This window comes from Danio rerio, chromosome 7 (genome assembly GCF_052040795.2).
Source record: "Danio rerio strain M-AB ecotype USA chromosome 7, GRCz13ab, whole genome shotgun sequence".
In the NCBI taxonomy this organism is placed as follows: domain Eukaryota; kingdom Metazoa; phylum Chordata; class Actinopteri; order Cypriniformes; family Danionidae; genus Danio; species Danio rerio.
Window position 1 is genome coordinate 3,530,654 of NC_141027.1, and position 21,028 is coordinate 3,551,681.

At 40.5% G+C, this 21,028-nt stretch overlaps 2 protein-coding genes and 1 long non-coding RNA gene across 6 annotated transcripts in view; all 3 read right to left on the reverse strand.

Annotated features, from left to right (window-relative positions):
• LOC147842925 (uncharacterized) overlaps window positions 1–21,028 on the reverse strand; it is a 959,952-nt gene that overhangs the window by 273,189 nt on the left and 665,735 nt on the right. The gene's annotated exons all lie outside the window — the stretch shown is intronic.
• The window catches only part of si:dkey-88n24.9, a 203,030-nt gene that overhangs the window by 165,409 nt on the left and 16,593 nt on the right, over window positions 1–21,028 (reverse strand). Inside the window, 4 exon segments of one of the 4 annotated variants that reach the window (NM_001328055.1) lie at window positions 2,074–2,418; window positions 3,539–3,886; window positions 3,980–4,018; window positions 4,167–4,187. In NM_001328055.1, the coding sequence (NP_001314984.1) occupies window positions 2,074–2,418; window positions 3,539–3,886; window positions 3,980–4,016 (730 nt within the window). In that variant the 5' untranslated portion in view covers window positions 4,017–4,018; window positions 4,167–4,187. 4 annotated transcript variants of the gene reach the window in all.
• Window positions 12,663–17,266, reverse strand: si:dkey-88n24.8. Its single transcript, NM_001030093.1, is given in 4 exon segments — window positions 12,663–13,039; window positions 13,185–13,532; window positions 16,795–17,151; window positions 17,222–17,266. Coding segments are annotated over 3 exon segments (945 nt in total). The 5' UTR covers window positions 17,030–17,151; window positions 17,222–17,266; the 3' UTR covers window positions 12,663–12,677.

Sequence of the window (21,028 nt, forward strand, 5' to 3'; positions counted from 1 at the left end):
TTTATTTATTTTTTGTTTTTTTACATTGGGGGTTAGAAGTATAGCAATATTTTAATGTTTTACATTACAAATCAAAGGTTTTTTTACAGAAAGCATTTGAGTCAAAATCGTATGTCGTAAGTTGCACGCGACATACCTTAAAAGAGGTGGGGGTAAGTTGCATGCGACAGCCCTGAAGATCGGTGGGGTTGAGTTGTGCCCGATGTACCTGAAGAGCTGGGAGGGTTGTGTTGGAGAGGGGTGTGCATCGTATTTAAAGAATGGGCGGGAGACGCGTGATTTCCGGAAGATTATGATTTGTTTGCGGGCATCCGGGAGTCTCCATGCATTTGCGGGAGACTCCCGGAACTTCCGGGAAACATAGTATGTCTGTGGTTTATAAAAATATAATAATAGTAATAATGTGTGAAGTTTGCATGTTCTCCCCATGTTGGCGTGGGTTTCCACTGGGTGCTCCGGATCAGGCTATTTTTAAATACACAGCCAGGACATTATACCATAATAATATATACATATAATAATGAGCCATGGTCAACTAAAGCACAAACAAATTTTGGTGTCATCTTGATGAACAGCCACAAAGCCAAGAAGAAGAGCAGAACCTGCTTTGTCCTGTTGTTATTTAAGAGGCCATCTAAAGCACGAGTGGTTTCACTTCCTCCAGAGAAGGCTCGCCATGTGTCTATATCTGAAATAATGACCTTCTTGAGCTGATGATAATAATGGGAACATGATTATTTAAGTACTTCTGACATCCCATCCTTTTAGAAACAGAAAACGAGAGCATGGCACGCGAAAAACCAAAGGAGCAAAGGATTCTTTCAGCAACCAAAAACATGAACTGCTGTGGTAACGCCGGATAAATAAGGGACTAAGCCAAAGATGAGGAAATAATAATAATTGTATAATTCTAATGATAGCATAAATGACACATCAACAGAAAAGTGGACAGGGGACTTAATTTTCAGTAACCAAGTTCAAGCGCTTCCAGTGAACTGTCATGAAACTGATATATTAAATCGATGTTAAAGGTGTGCTTTCTTTAAAAATCAATGATCTTGACTGCTGTTATGTAGTTTTTTTGTTATTGAAGAAAAAATATAAAAAGAAAAGTTATTGGTTTGTGAAGTTGAGTGAGTTTTATTTGTGTTGTACGTGTTTTTTTTGTTTTTTTTTTTTGGTTGTGGTTCTCTTCTTTCCACTCTCTCCACTGTCTTACTAACAGGTTTCATCAGGAGCGCACAGGTGCAGTGAATCTGGTGTCGACATGTGGGAACTTGCCATCGTGTTTGTGTATTTAAATCAGACTGGACAATCGGTTAGTTTCTGCGCTTGACTGCTGCTACTGATGGTGCTTGCATTTAAACGGCTTTTCATCTCATTTTAGTTGTGAACTACTAAAAGAATGTTTACGTCTATTTTACTAATTATATTTCAATTACAAAACATCACTGATGCTGTAAAAGAACCCTTATCAAATTGAAAATACTCACATTAACCTTTTATCGGTAGTTTAGCTGTGGCCGAAAAACACTAGTTGTGCATACAGCCCATTGTGCTGACTCCCTTAAAGGGGCTTTGCTCAAACTGACTCTCTATTGTGTCATGTGATTGGCTTTTAGCTGCACATCCACTGTTTAATTAACATTATCCAGGATCATTTGATCATGATACATGGATTAAACCCAGTGTTGATGGAGAATGGTTATATTAAGTGTTATAAAACAACATACCATGACTATAAGCCAGGGGTGTCCAAACTCTGACCTGGAGGGCCGGTGTCCTGCAGAGTTTAGCTCCAACCCTAATCAAACACACCTGAACAAGCTAATCAAGCTCTTATTAGATATGCTATAAACTTCCTGACAAGTGTGTTGAAGCAAGTTGTAGTTAAACTCAGCAGGACACCGGCCCTCCAGGACCGACTTTGGACACCCCTGCTGTAAGCAGTTTAGATTTCTTTGTAATTGTCAAGCCGAAACATAATCTGCACCCCGAGTTTGTTCATCTAGTTTTGTGCAACAGTCCTCTCGAGCTGAGGATTTTTTGGGTGTGTTTGGAGGATCTGCTCACCTTCATAACATACAAAGGTATACGGGGAACTACAGAGGTATTCATCCCAATGTCCCTGAGAGTAGCGTTCAACCCCAACACAGCCTTCATTTTGTTGATCAAAAGGTGCACCAGTACTCCAGTATCTGAATGAGGAGTTGCTCTGATCTGACCACTGCCATGAGTCTCTGAACAGACCGATCCAGACTGCAGATCCAGATGAGTTTCTGTCATTAATGAACTTCTCCAGCTGTTGACTCTCATTCTGGTTCCTCACACTGACCAGATCAATGTGATTCTGTCTGCAGTAACGCTGAGCATTTTTCCAGTTCATCAACTGATTGACAAACACCAGTCCTGTGCTCACTTTAAATAAACAAATGAATGAATAAAAAGCAGGAACATGTGCAGCAGTGAAATCAGCAGAAATGCTTGTTAAGAAAGAAATAGATTGTTAAACACTCTTACAAATGGTGTAATTATTTTGAGCGTATGATCTTAATATTGGGCGACGCAGTGGCACAGTAGGTAGTGCTGTCACCTCACAGCAAGAAGGCCAATGGTTTGAGGCTCGGGTGGGTCAGTTAGCATTACTGTGTGAGATTGGCATGTTCTCCCCACGTTTGTGTGGGTTTTTTCTGGGTGTTCCGGTTTCCCCCACAGTCCAAAGACATGCGGCCCCGAAATAATAAAGGGACAAAGCCAAAATGAAAATGAATGAATGATTGAAGAAGCTTAATAATGCATCTGCTGATGTTTGGTTTAGGCACAAAACTGCTGCTAACATGCGACCACTTCCTTTTAGCCTTGATTTAATTAGAGTTTTTGGCAATATCTGCTTTGATTAAATGGATTTCATCATGATCAAATACTCTGCCCTGGAACTCTGTTAGTACTGTGCCTCAAGGATACATGTTACCCCCTTCAGCCCCCTCCCCACCACTTTTCGGTTTTTCCAGCCTCTTTAAAGTCTTAAAATGGTACTAGATACAACTCCCTCACCTCCCTTTTTGGTTTTTACAGCCACTGTAAAGTCACAAAGACACAACCCCGGATTTTTAGAAACAAATGTTGGCAGGAATGACAGAGAGAACATGCAAACTCCACACAGAAATGTCAAATGACCCAGCCGAAGCTCGAACCAGCAACCTTCTTGCTTTGAGGCGACAAAGCTACCCACTGCGCCACTTGAACATAAATGCTATTTTACTGTTATAATGTCATACATTTAGATGTCAGATATGCAACTTTTACTTTGTTTGTTTACCAATTGATTTTGTTTTTATTAAATCAATATATAGAAAATAAATCAATATTAAATCAATATACAGAAACGTATTTGCCTAACAATTAACCCGCCAACAGACTCTATTCTTTAGCACGCATACAAGAAACTATTTTTTAATGAAATGAAAATGCATTGCATAATAGATCACATTTTCTAGTATATTCTAATATTTTTATATTGTAGAAGGTTTGTACTCACTGTTGTAGCAGATGAAGAATGAGGTGTTACTACATGGCCCAACAACCCACTGTCCATTTCTCATAACAGTACAATTATCATTGCTGTATGGTTGCCCAGATGCCCAGTTCAGAAAGAGCACAGGATCACCTGAAGACCAATGCCAATTATTATCATGTGTCTTCTGAAGACCAATCCAGACACGTACATCATTCACACTCTTGTTCAGCTGGATCATGTCGTTCATGTTGTCAGTGGTGGCCAGATCTGTGTATTTCTCTCTGCAGTATCTCTGAGCTTCAGTCCAGTTCTTCTGCTCATTTATAAAGTGATACTGACGCTGAACACATTCAGATATGGAGCAGAGAGCTGTGAAAGAGGCACAAAGTGCTGAATGCTTTTCAAATCAAAGTCAAACCTAATGAAACTATAAGCCATAAATAAAACTACAAACACACTCACCAATAAGGAGAAGAGGGAAATATAGAGATTGGGCCATTTCTGAGGAAGAGAAATAGAGATGAATAAACATTCATTCTAGAGTAAAACATTTGAGCAGGTAAAAGAGAAACAAATGCACACGATAAATAAGAACAACAGATGTCAAAAGTGTGTTTGTGTGAATAATGTAGATGTGAGTTGTTCTTACCTCAGATTTGGTGTGTTTCTGTCCTCAGTCTGATGTTTGTGTCTGCAGCTTCAGACTGTGTGATTATTCGATACCTGCTCTCATCCGTCATTCAGCATATTATTTGTTTACTCTAAACAAAGGCCTTTTTCATTTTTCTTCCTCATTCATGTACTGTGAGCGTGTCTCGATCCATGACGCTGTAATTTTTACCAGCTTGTTCATTTGAATGTGGTGAAAACTCAGTAGGCCTGTATGGTTCATAAGAACGTATTTTCATAGCAGCTTCACGAGAATAAAAACACAACATTTGCATTGAATTTTCTTATCTTTTTTCACAGTTTTTCACCTTGGATATTGTCAATGACCAATAGATTTCCTTGACTGTATGTGATATCGCCTCATATATATTTAAATAGGGCACTATTTGAGGAAGCAGCCACTTCTAGTGTCCGAAACCATCATGAACGTTATGAAGTGCACTCGATCAATCCCACAATGCAAAGCAATAACGAATGTATAACCCATGTACTCTAAACAGCGAGAAAATGCCCATCTTTTATGACCGATCCATTCCTGTATAAACCAATATATATATATATATATATATATATATATATATATATATATACACATACACACACACTTATTAATGCCGGTGAGACCAGGCATGGAATGAGTTGTAAAGGCGGTTATGGTGTGTATTTGGGGTGCACCCAAATTTGTGCAACCTCATTTGGTGAGACAATATATATATATATACATATATATATATTAAGGGTGGAGCCGAACCCGAATACGGTATTCGGAAAGGCACGAATAGCGTGTTTTTTCGAATACTTAATTCGAACAAATACTTGAAAAATTATTTGTATTCGGGAACAAGAAAAACATTATATCAAAAAGCAGCGTTTCCTCATGAGACCACAGTGCATGCCCGCGTGAGTGAGTGAGTGAGTGAGAGAGAGAGAGAGAGAGAGAGAGATGTGCTCAGTCAGTTGTCGGAGGGCAGGGCGGAGATGAAAGGTGTCTGGCACAATCTTCTCCACAGCAACAGACAGAAGGCTCGGCTGAGCGAAAAAAAATACTTCACTGCATCAGTGTTTTTGTTAAATAGATTTTTGTACCTTAATTGGGTTCCAAAGGCAGTTTATAAACTTGTAGCGGAGTTGAAGCGGAGTTTGTTCGGACGTCTGACGTCTGCAACCGGGTGCTCTGTTTACGCAACGTTAGCTCTGTTAGCGCGGTAATTTAGACAATAGACTGTTGACAGAGTAACGTTAACGTTCGTTTATAAAGGTTAAAACGATGCTTTTGCAGTTGTGTCGAATAGTATGCACTTATGGGAGTTATATGGTACGTCTAAATTACTGTCTTTTGCAGACAGCAAGATATATGCTATAGGCTAGTTAACCTTAGCATAGCTTCCCGTCACTTTTTATTAACTTGAAACTCCTCAAATACATTTGGGCACCATGAAAAAAAGTGAGACTGCTGCTGAGCCATTTCTTGGTCCTCCACCAGTCAAAAGAAACAAAACCTTCAGGTTCTGTGTGGAAGCATTTTACAGTCAGTGGAGCTGCAGATAAAACAAAGTGATACTGTATAATGTTTACAAAAGTGAAATCAGCAGAGGCAGAGATATTAAACATCTGTCAACATCTTCTATCCATAATCATTCATTCATTTCTTTTCGGCTAAATCCCTTTATCAATCTGGGGTTGCCACAGTGGAATGAACCACCAATTTATCCAGCATATGATTTACGCAGTGGCTGCCCTTCCAGCTGCTACCCAGCACTGGGAAACATCCATACACTCTCTTTCACACACATACAATAGGGACAATTTAGCTTACCCAATTCACCTGTATTGCATGTGTTTGGACTGTGGGGGAAACCGGAGCACCCGGAGGAAACCCACGCCAACATGGGGAGAACCCAGTCGGGGCTCGAACCAGCAACTTTCTTGCTGTCAGGCGACAGTGCTACTCACTGTGCCACTGCGCAACCTTCTATGTAATGTATTATCACATGCACTAAAAGCATCCTCTCCTGATACTGTCTGTGAACCCCCCACAAGCATCAATCCCCTCAATCAGCCCAGCTATGTTCTGCTAAATCCTCCACAAGCACCAAACCATCAACACAGCCACATTCTGCCCCAGCAAGTCAGTTTCAAACATAAAAAAACAAACAAACAAACTTTGTGTCTGTTTTGTGGCAGGCAGATGACAATAGCAGGGCTGTATCTTTTAGTATTATATAGAATACTTTTGTTCTGCCAGATCTCCCAGGCAGGGTTTTATTTAGATTAATTTAGTTAATTTTAGTTTTTGGAATTCTGTCTATTGGAAAAAAGTCCTTTCAGAAGAAGAACAGTTTTTTGAAGTATTATTTGTTTTTATTCTGTCTATTCAGTGTCCTTCAACAAGAACGGTGGTGGTGGGGTTCATAATATTTACAATGGTATTTTATTAGTTGTTGGTTTAACCATGGATGAGATAATGGCTTCTGTGTTATTTTCTTTTCAATGACATTTCTTGTCACATGTTCAAAAACAACAACCAATATTGCATATCTATAATTTATATAATGGGTATAATTAAACAATACTTTCACTATAACGTAAATTAGAAGTGTAATAGAAAAAATATATATTTTTGCACCATTTTGAATTTTACTCGAATACAAATACAAATACTTTTCCCCCTCAACAAATACAAATACAAATACTTTTCCTCCCTCAACAAATACTAATACAAATACCGGCTGCTCTGCACATCCCTAATATATATATATATATATATATATATATATATATATATATATATATATATATATATATATATATATATATAGGTAATACTGTTTATTATTATTATTATTTTATTATTTATTAAAGACTAACATCAGGTAAAACATCAGGGAACACTCATGAGAGACAATGAGTCTGGTCCTCTGTGTCATCAAGCGAAAGGGCGACCATCTGGTTAGACAGATTGCTTCTCTCTTGAAGCTTGGATGGAGTGCATGGAGGAGCGAGAGGTCCACGAGCCTGGGGGTGGCGGATTTACTCCCACTGGAACCCTCAGACCTGCCCGAGTGCCAACCGCGTTTTATTGGCCCGATTGTATACTCTTTCAGATGATTGAATTCTGACAAAATCCCCCATGTTGCAACTTTCCACATAGCATTCTATGTTCCCCAAAGGGGAACTGGACTGACACTGTTTCAATTTACTAGAACTTCAATGTTAAGTCGGCGCTGGTGGTGTAGTGGTGCATCAACACATGCACTCTGGTGCTCACAGCGACCCGGGTTCGGTTCCGCCTCGCGGTCCTGTGCCAATCCTTCCCCTCTCTCTGCTCCCCATGCTTTCCTGTCAATTATCTATACTGTCCTATCAATAATAAAGGTGAAAACCCCGAGAAAAAAAAAAAAAAAGAACTTCAGTGTTAAGCTGCTTTGACACAATCTACATTGTAAAAGCGCTATATAAATAAAGATTAATTAAATCATATTATTTGTTATTTCAGTTATAAAAGTACATATTGTACAGTACACATTTGATGATGATGATGATGAAAAAAGCCTTTATACACTGTTACATGCAGAAGAATTGGACCCCTCTGACCATACACAAACATCACACATTTCAGGGGAAGACAGGTCAGATGAGAGGTAGCTATAGAAAGAGCAAATAAGACACATTAGGGAAAAGGGAGAAAGGGGGAAAAAAAAACCTCCCAGACTGTCCTTAAAGTAGCGTAGTGTGAGATCCGGGGGTAAAAAAGCCCCAGCAACAAACACATAAACATAGACATAATATCGCAACAGGGGATGTGGAGATAGTCTGATATAGGCAACAACCATCTGGTCCTGCAGCTAGAAAACCGCTGGTCACAGACCCGATTACCCACACCAGCGGTGAAAGCACACAAAGACATAGGACGAGGGGAGGAAGTGATTGTTTATCTGTAGCTGTGTACAGATGTGTGTGTAAGCCAGGTGTCCTAGGAACAGGGAGAAGGAATTCAGAGCGTCTGATTATATTGTTCTACTGGGGAAGTTATTTGTCTTCAGCAACAGCCTTGGCTGAGGCTGTCTTGCAAGGAGTGTCACAGGGAAGCTGAAAGAACAGGAAAAAAGGTTTCCAATTTTTTGTTAATGTAGCAGATGTTTTGCATTAAGCCTTGGTGTACGCCCATTACTAACTGCGGGTTGTTAAGAGGTGTATAAAAGCCTGTCGGAGAATAGTGGAAGTTGCGTCATCGTCCAGCTGACTCCCTGTGGTGGGTGTGTCACTGCCGTGCGTTTGGTATGTAGTGGCTGTTTAAGCCCTATTTTCGCTTTCGTTTCAAATTGTGTTGGGTTTGATTCAGTTTTTTTTGCTCTGGAAGGCTGGTGTCTGTTCGGCTGCTGTTGCACCATAGAGTGGCTACTGTGGGGCGTTGTGAGCTTTGGGAAGTCGCGTTTCATAGAGCTGAACTCTCCCTCGTGATTCTGTTGACACTTTTTTATGCGCGTTCCCGTGACTGCTGTCTTCCCAATCGGTAAGTAGGGCGATACCGCTCATACATTCTGTGCATATCAAACTACTAGGAGTAGAAACTGATTTTTGTTATATTTTTTATTTAGTTATTAGTACGGACGCCTGGCTTTGCCGGAGGGATGACTGGCATCTCGTGTAGCGATTGCACTGTGGATTGAGCCTCTTCTCCTGCCCTTGACACCTGCTGGATGCTGCTGTTTTGTTTCTGTTAATTCTGTTTTGTTTCTGTTAATTCTGTTGTGTTTCTGTTAATTCTGTTTCTTTTCTTTTTTTGTTTTGCTTTTTGTTTGGTCGTTTATTTATTTTCGGCGCTTTTGTATCAGTGTTTTTGTTGTTTTGCACATGTTTTGATTTTTGTTTTTTTCTACATTTACAAAAAATAATATCTGCTAATTTCACTGATATCTAATGTCCAACACTGGTCCCTAGGTCTGTCCAAATCTTGTTGCAAAGACGCTAGTTTCTCCGTGATGTTTTTCATTTTTTTGGTCCATAACCACAGTCTAAGCACTAACAGCTCTGCTCACCATCATTTCAATCCAGCCGGCCAGATTGGTGAGGTTTTGACCACTTTTATCAATTGTCAATACCCCAGGGCCCCACCTAAGCCCATCAGCAGAAATTTGGTTATCAAAGTTCAGAATAAATAGATATCTTCAATATCCTCCAGGGACAGAGCACATGAAGCGCAACTTCTCCCACCCATCCATCATGTATCCAGCTGCAAACATTCCTGCAGGACAGTAGGGTTCCCCCGAACCCAGGGTTCTCATCGAGAAGATGGTGTCAGCTGCATTCAGAAACCAAATCCATTATTGCTTATTGTTTGGAGAGTAGGGCATGGAGAGCGTCTGAGATAGAATAAGGGCTTACTCACACTATGCTATCCTAACCATGCCCAAGCCCGTTTCCCGCATTGTTTGAGAAGTGTGAGAGCGCTGAATCGGGCTCAGTTCATGGCATTGTTCACTTGGCCGGCCCTGGCCCGGTTGGAAGAGGTGTGCCTGAGCGCGGTTCACTTAGGCTTTGGCGCGGTACGCTTGTGTGAGTGCATAATGCGGCTGAGCCCGAAACTGAAAGCAAGAAGTGACTTTGAAGGGACTGTTTGATATGGATTTATTAATCAATCTTACTGTTCATTGAACGCAAACTGTCGTAGATTATTAAAGACGCAAACCCCTCACTGCACGACAGCAGCACCTTCAGCAAACCTAATTCCTGCAGCACAAGAACTTAATGATTGTTTATGAGTGTCAAAAGTGGCTGATCTGTTCAGTGAAATATCTGACTGCGTCACTGCATGTCAAACCACTAAAGTGATATAACTAAAGAAATTGCATTCATGGCGTAAGCGTGTCCAGGTCGAATGTAATGTGAGTGCGGGCCGTAGGGGAGACGAGAGGGGGGACAATCGTGCTTTGGCCTGGTTCGAGGTAACTATAGCTATGGTCACAGCCATATCACCCTGCAGCCCAAGACCGGTTACTCACTAAAGCTAAGCAGGGCTGAGCCTGGTTAGTACCTGGATGGGAGACCACTAGGGAACACTAGGTTGCTGTTGGAAGTGGTGTTAGTGAGGCCAGCAGGGGGCGCTCAACCTGAGGTCTAAGTGAGTCCTAATGCCCCAGTAAAAGTGAAGGGGACACTACACTGTCAGTGGGCGCCGTCTTTTGGATGAGACGTTAAACCGAGGTCCTGACTCTCTGTGGTCATTAAAAATCCCATGGCACTTCTCGTGAAAGAGCAGGGGTGTAACCCCGGTGTCCTGGCCAAAGTCCCTCTATCGGCCCATACGATCATGGCCTCCCAATCATCCCCGTCCACTGAATTGGCTCTATCACTGTCTCTCCACTCCACCAATAGCTGGTGTGTGGTGAGCGCACTGGCGCCGTTGTCCTGTGGCTGCCGTCGCATCATCCAAGTGGATGCTGCACACTGGTGGAGGTGTGGAGAGACCCCCCTCATGATTGTGAAGCGCTTTGGATGTATGGCCATACACAATAAATGCGCTATATAAATACACATTACATTACATTACAACTGTACAGTGGGAGAACACCCTCAGACGAAACAAGAAGAGCCAGTCAGGAGAGACAAGGGAGAGAGAGGGGGAAATATGTGACTGCCTTTGCTGAGAGCCAAAGAAGCAGCCAGCCATATTTAATGTATAGTATTCAGGTTTAAGGAAAATGAATAAAAAAAAATGCATGAAATGTACCTGTAATTCTAGAACAAGTCATAAATAATCTAATTGACAGGCTATATAAACTGTGCATGCAAAAAATAAAATAAAAAATGTTAAACCGCTTTCGAAGATTGCAGATTAAAGCTGCAAGTAGCAATAAAACAGACCCTGCACACGGGGTCACCGCTGTTCTGTAGCCTTAGGATGACAGAGAACAGTGAATGATATTAATTTAAGCTGATATACAGTTAAAGTCAGAATGATTAGCCTGTCTGAATTATTAGCCCCCGTTTATTTTTTCCCCCAATTTCTGTTTAACGGAAAGAAGTTTTTTTTCAACACATTTCTCAACATAATAGTTTTAATAACTCATTTCTAATAAGATATTTTTCAAGACACTTTTATACAGCTTAAAGTGATTAAAGGATTAACTAGGTTAATTAGGGTAACTAGGCAGGTTAGGGTAATTAGGCAAGTTATTGTATAATGATGGATTGTTCTGTAGACTATTGAGGGAAAAAAAAGTTAGCTTAAAGGGGCTAATACTAAGGCGCCAAACTTCCTTCAGTCAGCAGGTGGCGCTATGACTGTGACTTAATATTGGCATGTAGAAGTCTTCAGGAGAGGAATCTTATCGAAGATGTGAATCTTCAAGTAGATCAGACATTGTCTGGTTGAGTTATAGCTAAGTACTTTCTCTTCCATGGTGATACACTGAAAGTTGTCAGCCTGCCATGGACACACGCTTAGGTGAAAACTCTAGATCTTCATAATTTAACATCACAAAGGCCTTTGGACTAAACTAATGAAACAAGAATTCGATCTGATCTGGTTTGTAGGAGGAGTTTCTAACAATATGAAACATGCAATTCCCTGTTGCCAGCAGGTGGCACTATAACTGTAACTGCATATTGGCATGTCAACATGTTCCGGTCAGGACTCAAACATGCATTTTGAGGCAGATCAGACATAGCATGCCTGAGTAATAACAACCTCCTGTTTCGTGGTGAAACATCAAAGTTTACGACGTCGCCACGGACATGCCCTTCAACGAAAACTGTAGATCTCGCAATATAACATCACCAAGGCCTTTAGATGACAAAACCCAATTTTGGTGTTGATCTGATAAAATCCATAGGAGGAGTTCATTAAAATACAACGCCTGGAAATGGAAACCAGCAGGAGGCGTTACAATAAATACCATTATCCCTGCAGAAACATTCATTCCAGGAAGCTGAAATTTCCATACTAAATCTGAGCCAAACAATCAACAGTTAAACACACTTTAATATATGCACTACACTTAATTTTCTGATTACTGTGATGCTGGAGAGACATTAGCAAATAAACAGGAGACAAAAATACTGACTGTAGATCAGTTTATTTCATCTGATGTTCTGTTTATTTCAGGATTTAGGATCAATCACATTTTATACCCAAACTTCTCTTCTGCCTTTCTGAATAAAGCAGATTTCATTCAGCTGAAACACAAATCATGATTTACTGAAGATCTGCTGCTCACAGAATCACATTCAGCAAAACAGAGAGACCAAACACCAGCAGATCTAGAAAACACACTGAAAACACACACATCACATCTAAAGAATTCTAAACTGAAGAACCTTAAACCTTAATCTTAAACATTGATGTTAAAACATTGTTGTTAAGAACATATTATTTCATGATAGATAAAATACAGAAGTAAAACCCTTGGCTATTAAAGCACATATAGCAGATTAACTCATTAAAAACACAGTGGAAGTGAGTAAACACACAAACACATCTTTTTCACTCTCAGTAGTTAGTGCAGATGAAGTTGAGTCTGTGAGATTCAGGAAGGCTGATCCAGGTCTGATCTCCTCCAGACTGAACTGCTCCTTTTCTGTTCTCCAGTTTGCAGTTTTCCGGTGTGCTGCCGTTCCCTGGAGCCCAGTTCTGATAGCACACCATGTCTCCACTCAGCCAGAGCCACATGTTCATGCTGCAGTAGTTGTGTAAACCCAACCACACCGCCTCAGTAGACGCCAGTTTAACCACGTTCATCACACGACGCTGCATCTCCACTGACTGAACCGAGACCAGATCCACATGATTCTGTCTGCAGTATCTCAGAGCTTCAGACCACGACAGATTCTGCTGGATCACTATCAGTTTATCTGGACACAAAACAAAGCAGAAACTAGAGAGAGACTGATCAACAACAACATGCAGAACAAACACTGTGGAGGAATTAGACATGTCAGACATGTAGAGTCAACTTTAAGAGATCTGGGGCTGATGATGTTTGGAGGATCTGCTCACCTTCATGACACACAAAAGAAAATGTCAAGCCACAAGGAATGTCATTCCATCGTCTCTGAGCGTACTTATTGATCACTGTGCAGTCTTCACAACCTTTATCATTGTTTGGTTCAATGGTATCCCAGTATCTGAATGAGGAGTTGCTCTGATCTGACCACTGCCATGTGTCTCTGAACAGACCGATCCAGACTGCAGATCCAGATGAGTTTCTGTCATTAATGAACTTCTCCAGCTGTTGATTCTCATTCTGGTTCCTCACACTGACCAGATCAGTGTGATTCTGTCTGCAGTAACTCTGAGCGTCTCTCCAGTTCATCGTCTGATTGACAAACACCAGTCCTGTGCTCACTTTAAAACAATAAAATGGAAACATTATTTTATTCATTTTTGAAAAAAAAAAAACACACACTTGAAACCAACAGGTAAGAAAATTTCCCAGAATACACCAGCCAAAATGACAGGATTGGAATAAAAACAGCAGTCGCGATCATCTAATCTCATATGAAGCAAGAGATCACGATGACATATGTTGATGTGTGCAGGTGCTGTAGTGCTGTCCTGTTTCTTAGCGGGAAATTTTGAAGTCCTTCCCCTTTACACTTGGTTTTAAGAGCCAACCAAGGGAAGGGTAGGGGTACAAAAATAGAATTGGGATTGGGCCATAGTCATATGGCTCCTGTCATCTCTCATAGTCACTACTATCCATTTAGTCAAATACCACAGCCAGTGCCTCCAGAGACTTGACTCATTCTGGCCATTTCCAGATTTACTTAACCTCTTCCTCAACCCTTCCCCATATTACCCATCCACTTTTCCGACGCAAACACCCATCCCAGATTGTATAGGGCACCGTACCACCTCTTCCTTTATTTATCCTTTATTTTACCAAGAATTTCCAATTGAGATATGCATCTCTTCTACCAAGGGGTCCTGGCCAAAATGGCCCCACAAAAAAAGTTTAAATACAGAATTAGACACACATAAAATATCACATATTAAACTCTCTCTCACTCTTAAGGCCCAATCCCAATTCTACCCCTTAGCCTAGGGGTGGCCAACCCTGTTCCTGGAGAGCCACCTTTCTGCAGAATTCAGTTGCAACCCTTATCAAACACACCTGCCTGTAATTATCATGTGGTCTTCAGGTCCTAAATAATTGGTTCAGGTGTGTTTGATATGGGTAGCAACTGAAATCTGCAGGAAGGTGGCTCTCCAGGAACAGGGTTGGCCACCCCTGCCTTAGCCCTTCCCCTTTCTCATCGTTTTGCGTGTTCATGTCAAGCGGAAGGGCTGTCCCAATTCTCTTTAGTTTGAAGGCATAGGGTGCTAAGGGGAAGAGGTGAATAGTCCTTCAAATGAAGATTTTTCAGGACCACACTCGAAACCAAGTGGTAAGAAAATTTCCCAAAATACACCAGCCACAATGCCAGTATTGCTGCGCCCTGAAGTAAGGAGATCCACAAATGTAAAGGTTTAAATCAAGCTGCGAACAGATGCTAATTCCTCCTTCAGAGATCAGACCTTCCTCCAATGGTTCTTTTCAAGTAATTGGCAAGAGGAGCGGAATTCGTGAAAGATTAAGAAGTTGTCTTCCTCCGTTTCCTATGAGGCTAATACCAATCCAGTCTTCCACCTAGCATGCTCTTAGCTATCTTAACCAGATTAAAATGCTTTAAAGCTCATAAATTTTTACTACGACCACAAGGTTCCAGTTCATCAAGCACTTTACCAAATCCTCTGCATCTGCAGAACATCTCAGAAACATCTTTCAATACATTATTCCTGCATCAGAGACTCAACCTCAGCTGGCAGACAAGATCTATGATCAGGCCCGTGCATAGGGCATGTGCACGATAAATTATTTGGAAAAAAAAGGTGGGGGGGGGGGGGGGGCTGTTGTCGCGCGCGTACTAAAGAGCGGTGTTGTCGCGCGCGTTCTGATCAGCTGTGTTGTTGCGCGCGTACTCAAGATCGGTGTTGTCGCGCACGTACTCAAGAGCGGTGTTGTCGCGCACGTTCTGATCAGCCGTGTTGTCGCGCGCGTTCTCAAGAGCGGTGTTGTCGCGCGCGTACTCAAGAGCGGTGTTGTCGCGCGCATACTCAAGAGCGGTGTTGTCGCGCGCGTACTCAAGAGAGGTGTTGTCGCGCGCGTACTCAAGAGCGGTGTTGTCGCGTGCGTACTCAAGAGCGGTGTTGTCATGCGCCTACTGAAGGGCGGGACCGAGGGTGTGTCGCGTCGCGGGGGCACTTTTGATCATTTTGGAAGGGCACTATCTATGCAAGACTAAAAAGGGCATGTGCACAGGTTGAGCCCTATGTGTGCACGTGGCTGTCTATGATCCCTGACTAAATACCAGGATATTCGTATCTAGTTCATCACAAGCATATTGCTACATCTCCATGAACCTCTGTCTTATGCCAAGCCCAAGCCAACCCTTAGCTCTCATCAAACTTTTGGGGACCTTATCACTCCACCAAAATAATACAGAGAAGTTACCCCTACACTTTGAGTCTCTGGGTAGCATCGTAGGATGCCTAATTAACCTACATACTCGGTTATTCTTTAACTTCCATTATTCTTCTTACCACTGTTTCCCTACCATCCACTTTCTTCCCTACATTCTACACAATCCCTTTCATCCCTTCATCCAAAATTAAGACTGCCTGTTATTCTATTTAGTAATTATTCTATTACTTCTAGTTCCCTTCACCCCACTGTTACCTTACCATCCCTCCTGCATTGCTTTTCATCCATACATCCTACACAATTCCTTTCATACCGTCATCCTACACAATAAAGACTGGTCCTTGCTGATGAAATGGAGTTAACTTGCTAACAGAGGTACTGGAGCAGGACCACACCCCACTTTGCCTCCGTATCCAGTCACCTACTCCCAAAACTATTTAAGGCAGATCAGCCCTCTGGCACTATTCATCTCATTCTCACGAACCCACCCTCCCTCTCTCCCTCTCACTATTTCCTTGTTTTCCTTACAATCATTATAACCTTCTTATACCTCCTAGGTTGAACTGTGTGTGCTAATCACTCTTCCAAAGCATTAAAAAGAAGCTACCCCCAATCTGATTCCCTGGGCAGCATCGTAGGATGCTCAATCCTTCTCATCTATTATTCTATTACTTCTATTTCTCTTCACCTCACGGTTACCTTACCATCCCTCCAGCATCGCCTTTCATCCTACACAATTCCTTTCATCCCTTCATCTTCCTCAATACAAACTGCCCCAATGGGTGGTGTGGTCCATGCTGGTAAATACCTCTATTTACAATGTAGATTGTGTCAATTTCAGATTTTGCAACATGCCAGCATATCAGGCAGGCAGAAGAGTAATGTAGAATGCTGAAATAGTTCAAGTAAAATTAAACTGATTCTGTTCAGTTTAGTTAAAATGTTACAGTTAAAGGCAGATCAACTGAAGAGAAGCTCCACTGATGCAAGTGAAACATGAACAATATATCTGGTCCAACATTACAAATAATTGAATTGAACTGTTTTTGTTTTTCATTTATAATAATTTAGATGGTTTACTACTGTCACATGTACATTTCTTATTGAAGTTTTCTTCAATGAAAGTTTGAGGTTTGTACTCACTGTTGTAGCAGATGAAGGATAAAGTCATATTACATGGCTCGACAGTCCACTGTCCATTACTCATATAGGTACAGTTTTCACTGCCAGCTGGTTGTCCAGATGCCCAGTTCAGAAAGAGCACAGTATCACCTGAAGACCAATGCCACGTATAAACACTCGCCCTCTGAAGACCAATCCAGATATTCTGAAAACCTCCATTATTCACAGTCTTTACCAGCTGGATCATGTCGTTCATGTTGTCAACGGTAGCCAGATCTGTGTAATTCTCTCTGCAGTATCTCTGAGCTTCAGTCCAAGTCTTCTTCTCATTTATAAAGTGATACTGACGCTGAACACATTCAGATATGGAGCAGAGAGCTGTGAAAGAGACACTTTGCTGTAATGCTTTTCCAAACTGTTTAAACCATAAATAAAACTACAAAAACACTCACCAATGAGAAGAGTGAAATATAAAGTTTGAGCCATTTCTGAGGAAGAAAAATATAGATAATCAACCCAACTTGGAGTAAAACTTTGCAGCAGGTAAAACATGAATGTGGAGTAAATAATTAATAAGAATATCAACAGATATCAGAAGTGTGTATCATCATCAGTGTGATATCATTAAATAATATAGATGTGAGTAGTTTTTACCTCAGAGGTGACGTGTTTCTGTCCTCAGTCTGAAGTTACGTTCTGCAGCTTTAGACTATGTGATTATCGGCTCTCATTTGTCATTCAGCAAGACACAGCATTTGTTTATTTTATTTAACAAAGACCTTTGTCATTTCACTTCCTCCGTAGTTTTTTCCATTGTTCTATGGAAGTGTGTTCATTTGAATGTGCTCAAGAATTTGTTTTTTAAATAACATATTTCAATAATCAAATTTTCAAAAATCTAACAATATTCCAAAACTGTACTAGTCGTCAAATCTATCTATCTATCTATCTATCTATCTATCTATCTATCTATCTATCTATCTATCTATCTATCTATCTATCTATCTATCTATCTATCTATCTATCTATCTATCTATCTATCTATCTATCTGTCTGTCTATCGTGTATCCCTAATATATATATATATATATATATATATATATATATATATATATATATATATATATATATATATATATATATATATAATGTAAATAATGGATACACAATGTATTGGTCGGCCTTATCGATATCGGCCGATAAATGCTATTTTCAATGTTATGGGTGGAATATCAGTGTAATGAATATGGCCCATCAGACACATAATTATTTTGCTTTTATTCAACAAATGCGTCTGCCAATACACCACCAACTTCTGCCCAGGAAAAGACTAAATGGTCAGTTTTAATCTGATTCTAAGGTATTTATGACCCAAAGGAATGTGCCAACAGCACTGGACAGAGACATGGTCAGAACTTCTATAAGCTTCTTGCTTAAGACTGATATTTTAATGTAAACTTTTTTTCTCTCTTTATGTGTATACATGTGCATTGCAACGTTTCTCTTGCTCCTGTATTACTATCAAGGTTTTAATACTTCTGCACTCAATGTTTAACTTTACCGCAGCTAAACAAGCTTATAAACAGCTCATCAAAAGAGTCCTTTTGAAGCTAATTTGGTGTGCTGAACGATTGTTAACATTTTATTTTAACACGAGTGCAACATATTAACATTTTAAGAAACTTGAACATTTCTGCCTCAGTTAACATCTAAATACCTATGCCAGGGGTGGCCAACCCTGTTCCTGGAGAGCCACCTTCCTGCAGATTTCAGTTGCTACCCATATCAAACACACCTGAACCAATTATTTAGGACCTGAAGACCACGTGATAATATTAGGCAGGTGTGTTTGATATGGGTTGCAACTGAAATCTGCAGGAAGGTGACTCTCCAGGAACAGGGTTGGCCATCCCTGACCTATGCAAGTTCCTATACTTCTAAACAAAGAGTCATAAAGCATGTCTCAGGGAAGTTAATTTCTGATTGGTTAACCTGGCCCTGAAGGGAGAATACAAACAATCCTTATAAAGCATGTGCCCGAGGCCACACCTCGGAAGCACAGAAACTAAGTTAAGACATAAAGAGAAACTTAAGACCTAAGAAAGAGACCCAAGCAGAAAACCCTCCAAGAAAGCAGTAACCCCAGAGACCCAGAAACCTTAGGCCAAAGAAAAGCTTGAACCCAGATATATATATATATATATATATATATATATATATATATATATATATATATATATATATATATATATATATATATATATAAAACATATATAAAACATATATAAACATATATACATATATAAAACAGCTTTGACGGTTTAGTAAAAGACAGTAGTTTATATATAAACTTATAATCAGTTAAGATAATCAGTTGATTAACTATGTAGGATAATTCATTTTAAAGTGACATATTATTGATTGCTTTTTATATTTTACAACAAAGTGATTTTAACCAAGCATGATAATATTAAGAGCTTGAATTAGTTTGTTACACTTGATACAAAAATTAGACAGTCTATAATATTTTCTTTGTGTATGTGGACACATGAATAAAGTCATAAGTGTCTTTAACCAATTATTTTTATTTACATAATTTGAGTTCAGAAACTGCAGAGATGTTAAAATGATCCTAACGATAAAATAATAAAAATAATGACTGAAATAGGAAACCATATTTGTGAAATTTAATAGGTGGCGATAATGCTAAAGAGTTAGTTACCATGTATGGTTTGCCTAAATAGTGTGTCCTAGATTGTGTGTGCCTAAAACGTGTGTGGTTCTGCGGGCCTGCAGCTGGATATTATTGGAAAGACCTGAAAAAACTCTCTAGAAAAAGTGAACATTGCATGATTCACCAATCCCTGTAAAAACAACTAATAAAATACAGTAAACACTACACAATCTGCCAAAACGGCAAACACACTAAAATAATGCAAAATAGCAAACAATGAATAAACCAAACAGTGAAAAAAGCAAATAGACAGAACACCGCAAAAGCAGCTAATGCTACAAAATTAAACAACTTCAAATACACAAAACAACAACACTTCAAAAACTGAACACATCAAACGCTATATAGTAAAGTTGGTTTTATATTCAGACATTCGTTCACTGACAACCTGTGACACACTCCATATAGCCTATTGTTGACCATGCTACATTGAATATTGGGTTTTAAATTGCATGAAAGTATGACTTCAAAATAACATCAGCACTATTTATTTGACTGTGAATAATGGTGTACTTTGATAGTCATTGGCTGCTAATATGATTTCTCCATTCAGAATTTGCAAATAATTATTTTCTGAAATGATATTATTAGGGAGAAAGCCCAAATGTGTGAATATAAAACGTTCGAGGTTACTAAAGTAACCCTTCGTTCCCCGAGGAGGGGAACGGAAGCACTATAAGTGGATTTGATTGTAAAATCCACGCATTGGGAGGTTCGGTTCAGAAGCTACTCGTCTGAAAGAGTATTGAACGGGCCAATTAAGAATGAATTGGCAGCGCAAGCCTGCGCAGGTGAGCGGCATAAGCAATCAACTGAGTATATAAGCTCACCTGGCGCCAGCAGACGCTATCCTTTTTAAGCTGAAGAGACTTTCAACAGCTAAGGGACAGTCATTATGGCGACGGAGTATAGTGCTTCCGTTCCCCTCCTCGGGGAACGAAGGGTTACTTTAGTAACCTCGAACGTTCCCCTTCGGGGGGAACTTCAGCACTATAAGTGGATTTGATTGTAAAATCCACGCATTGGGAGCCCATTGAAAGCGCCATAATGACTGCACCTTACCAACACCCCCGATGAGGAGATAGTCAAGCAAGCGTGACGCACCCACATCATGGGGGGCGCGGTCCTCCAACGTGTCCCTGGCCCTAATTTATCCTACTTCAACAGAAGTTTTACGGATTTATATATATTTTTTGGGAAGTCGTGAGCATCTAGATAATTCTAGGAAAATACGACAGTACGTTGGGAAGCGTGCAATCCCGATAGGGAGGACGCTGCGGAGGCCATCCGTTACCCAAGGGGGGATAGATGGCAGAATTTACATATGGACTAGCCCTAAAAAGGGGGAGTACGCATAGCAAAAGAGTGGTTAGCGGGGAGGGAAGACACGGGTCCGCCCAGGGGGGGGGGACTTAACCGTGGCTGAATAAGCATATGGGATCGCCTAGTGGGGACCACGCATAGCAGGCACCTTTACCCAAAACGCGGGCTGACCAGCGGGCAGACCTACAACGTAGTGGG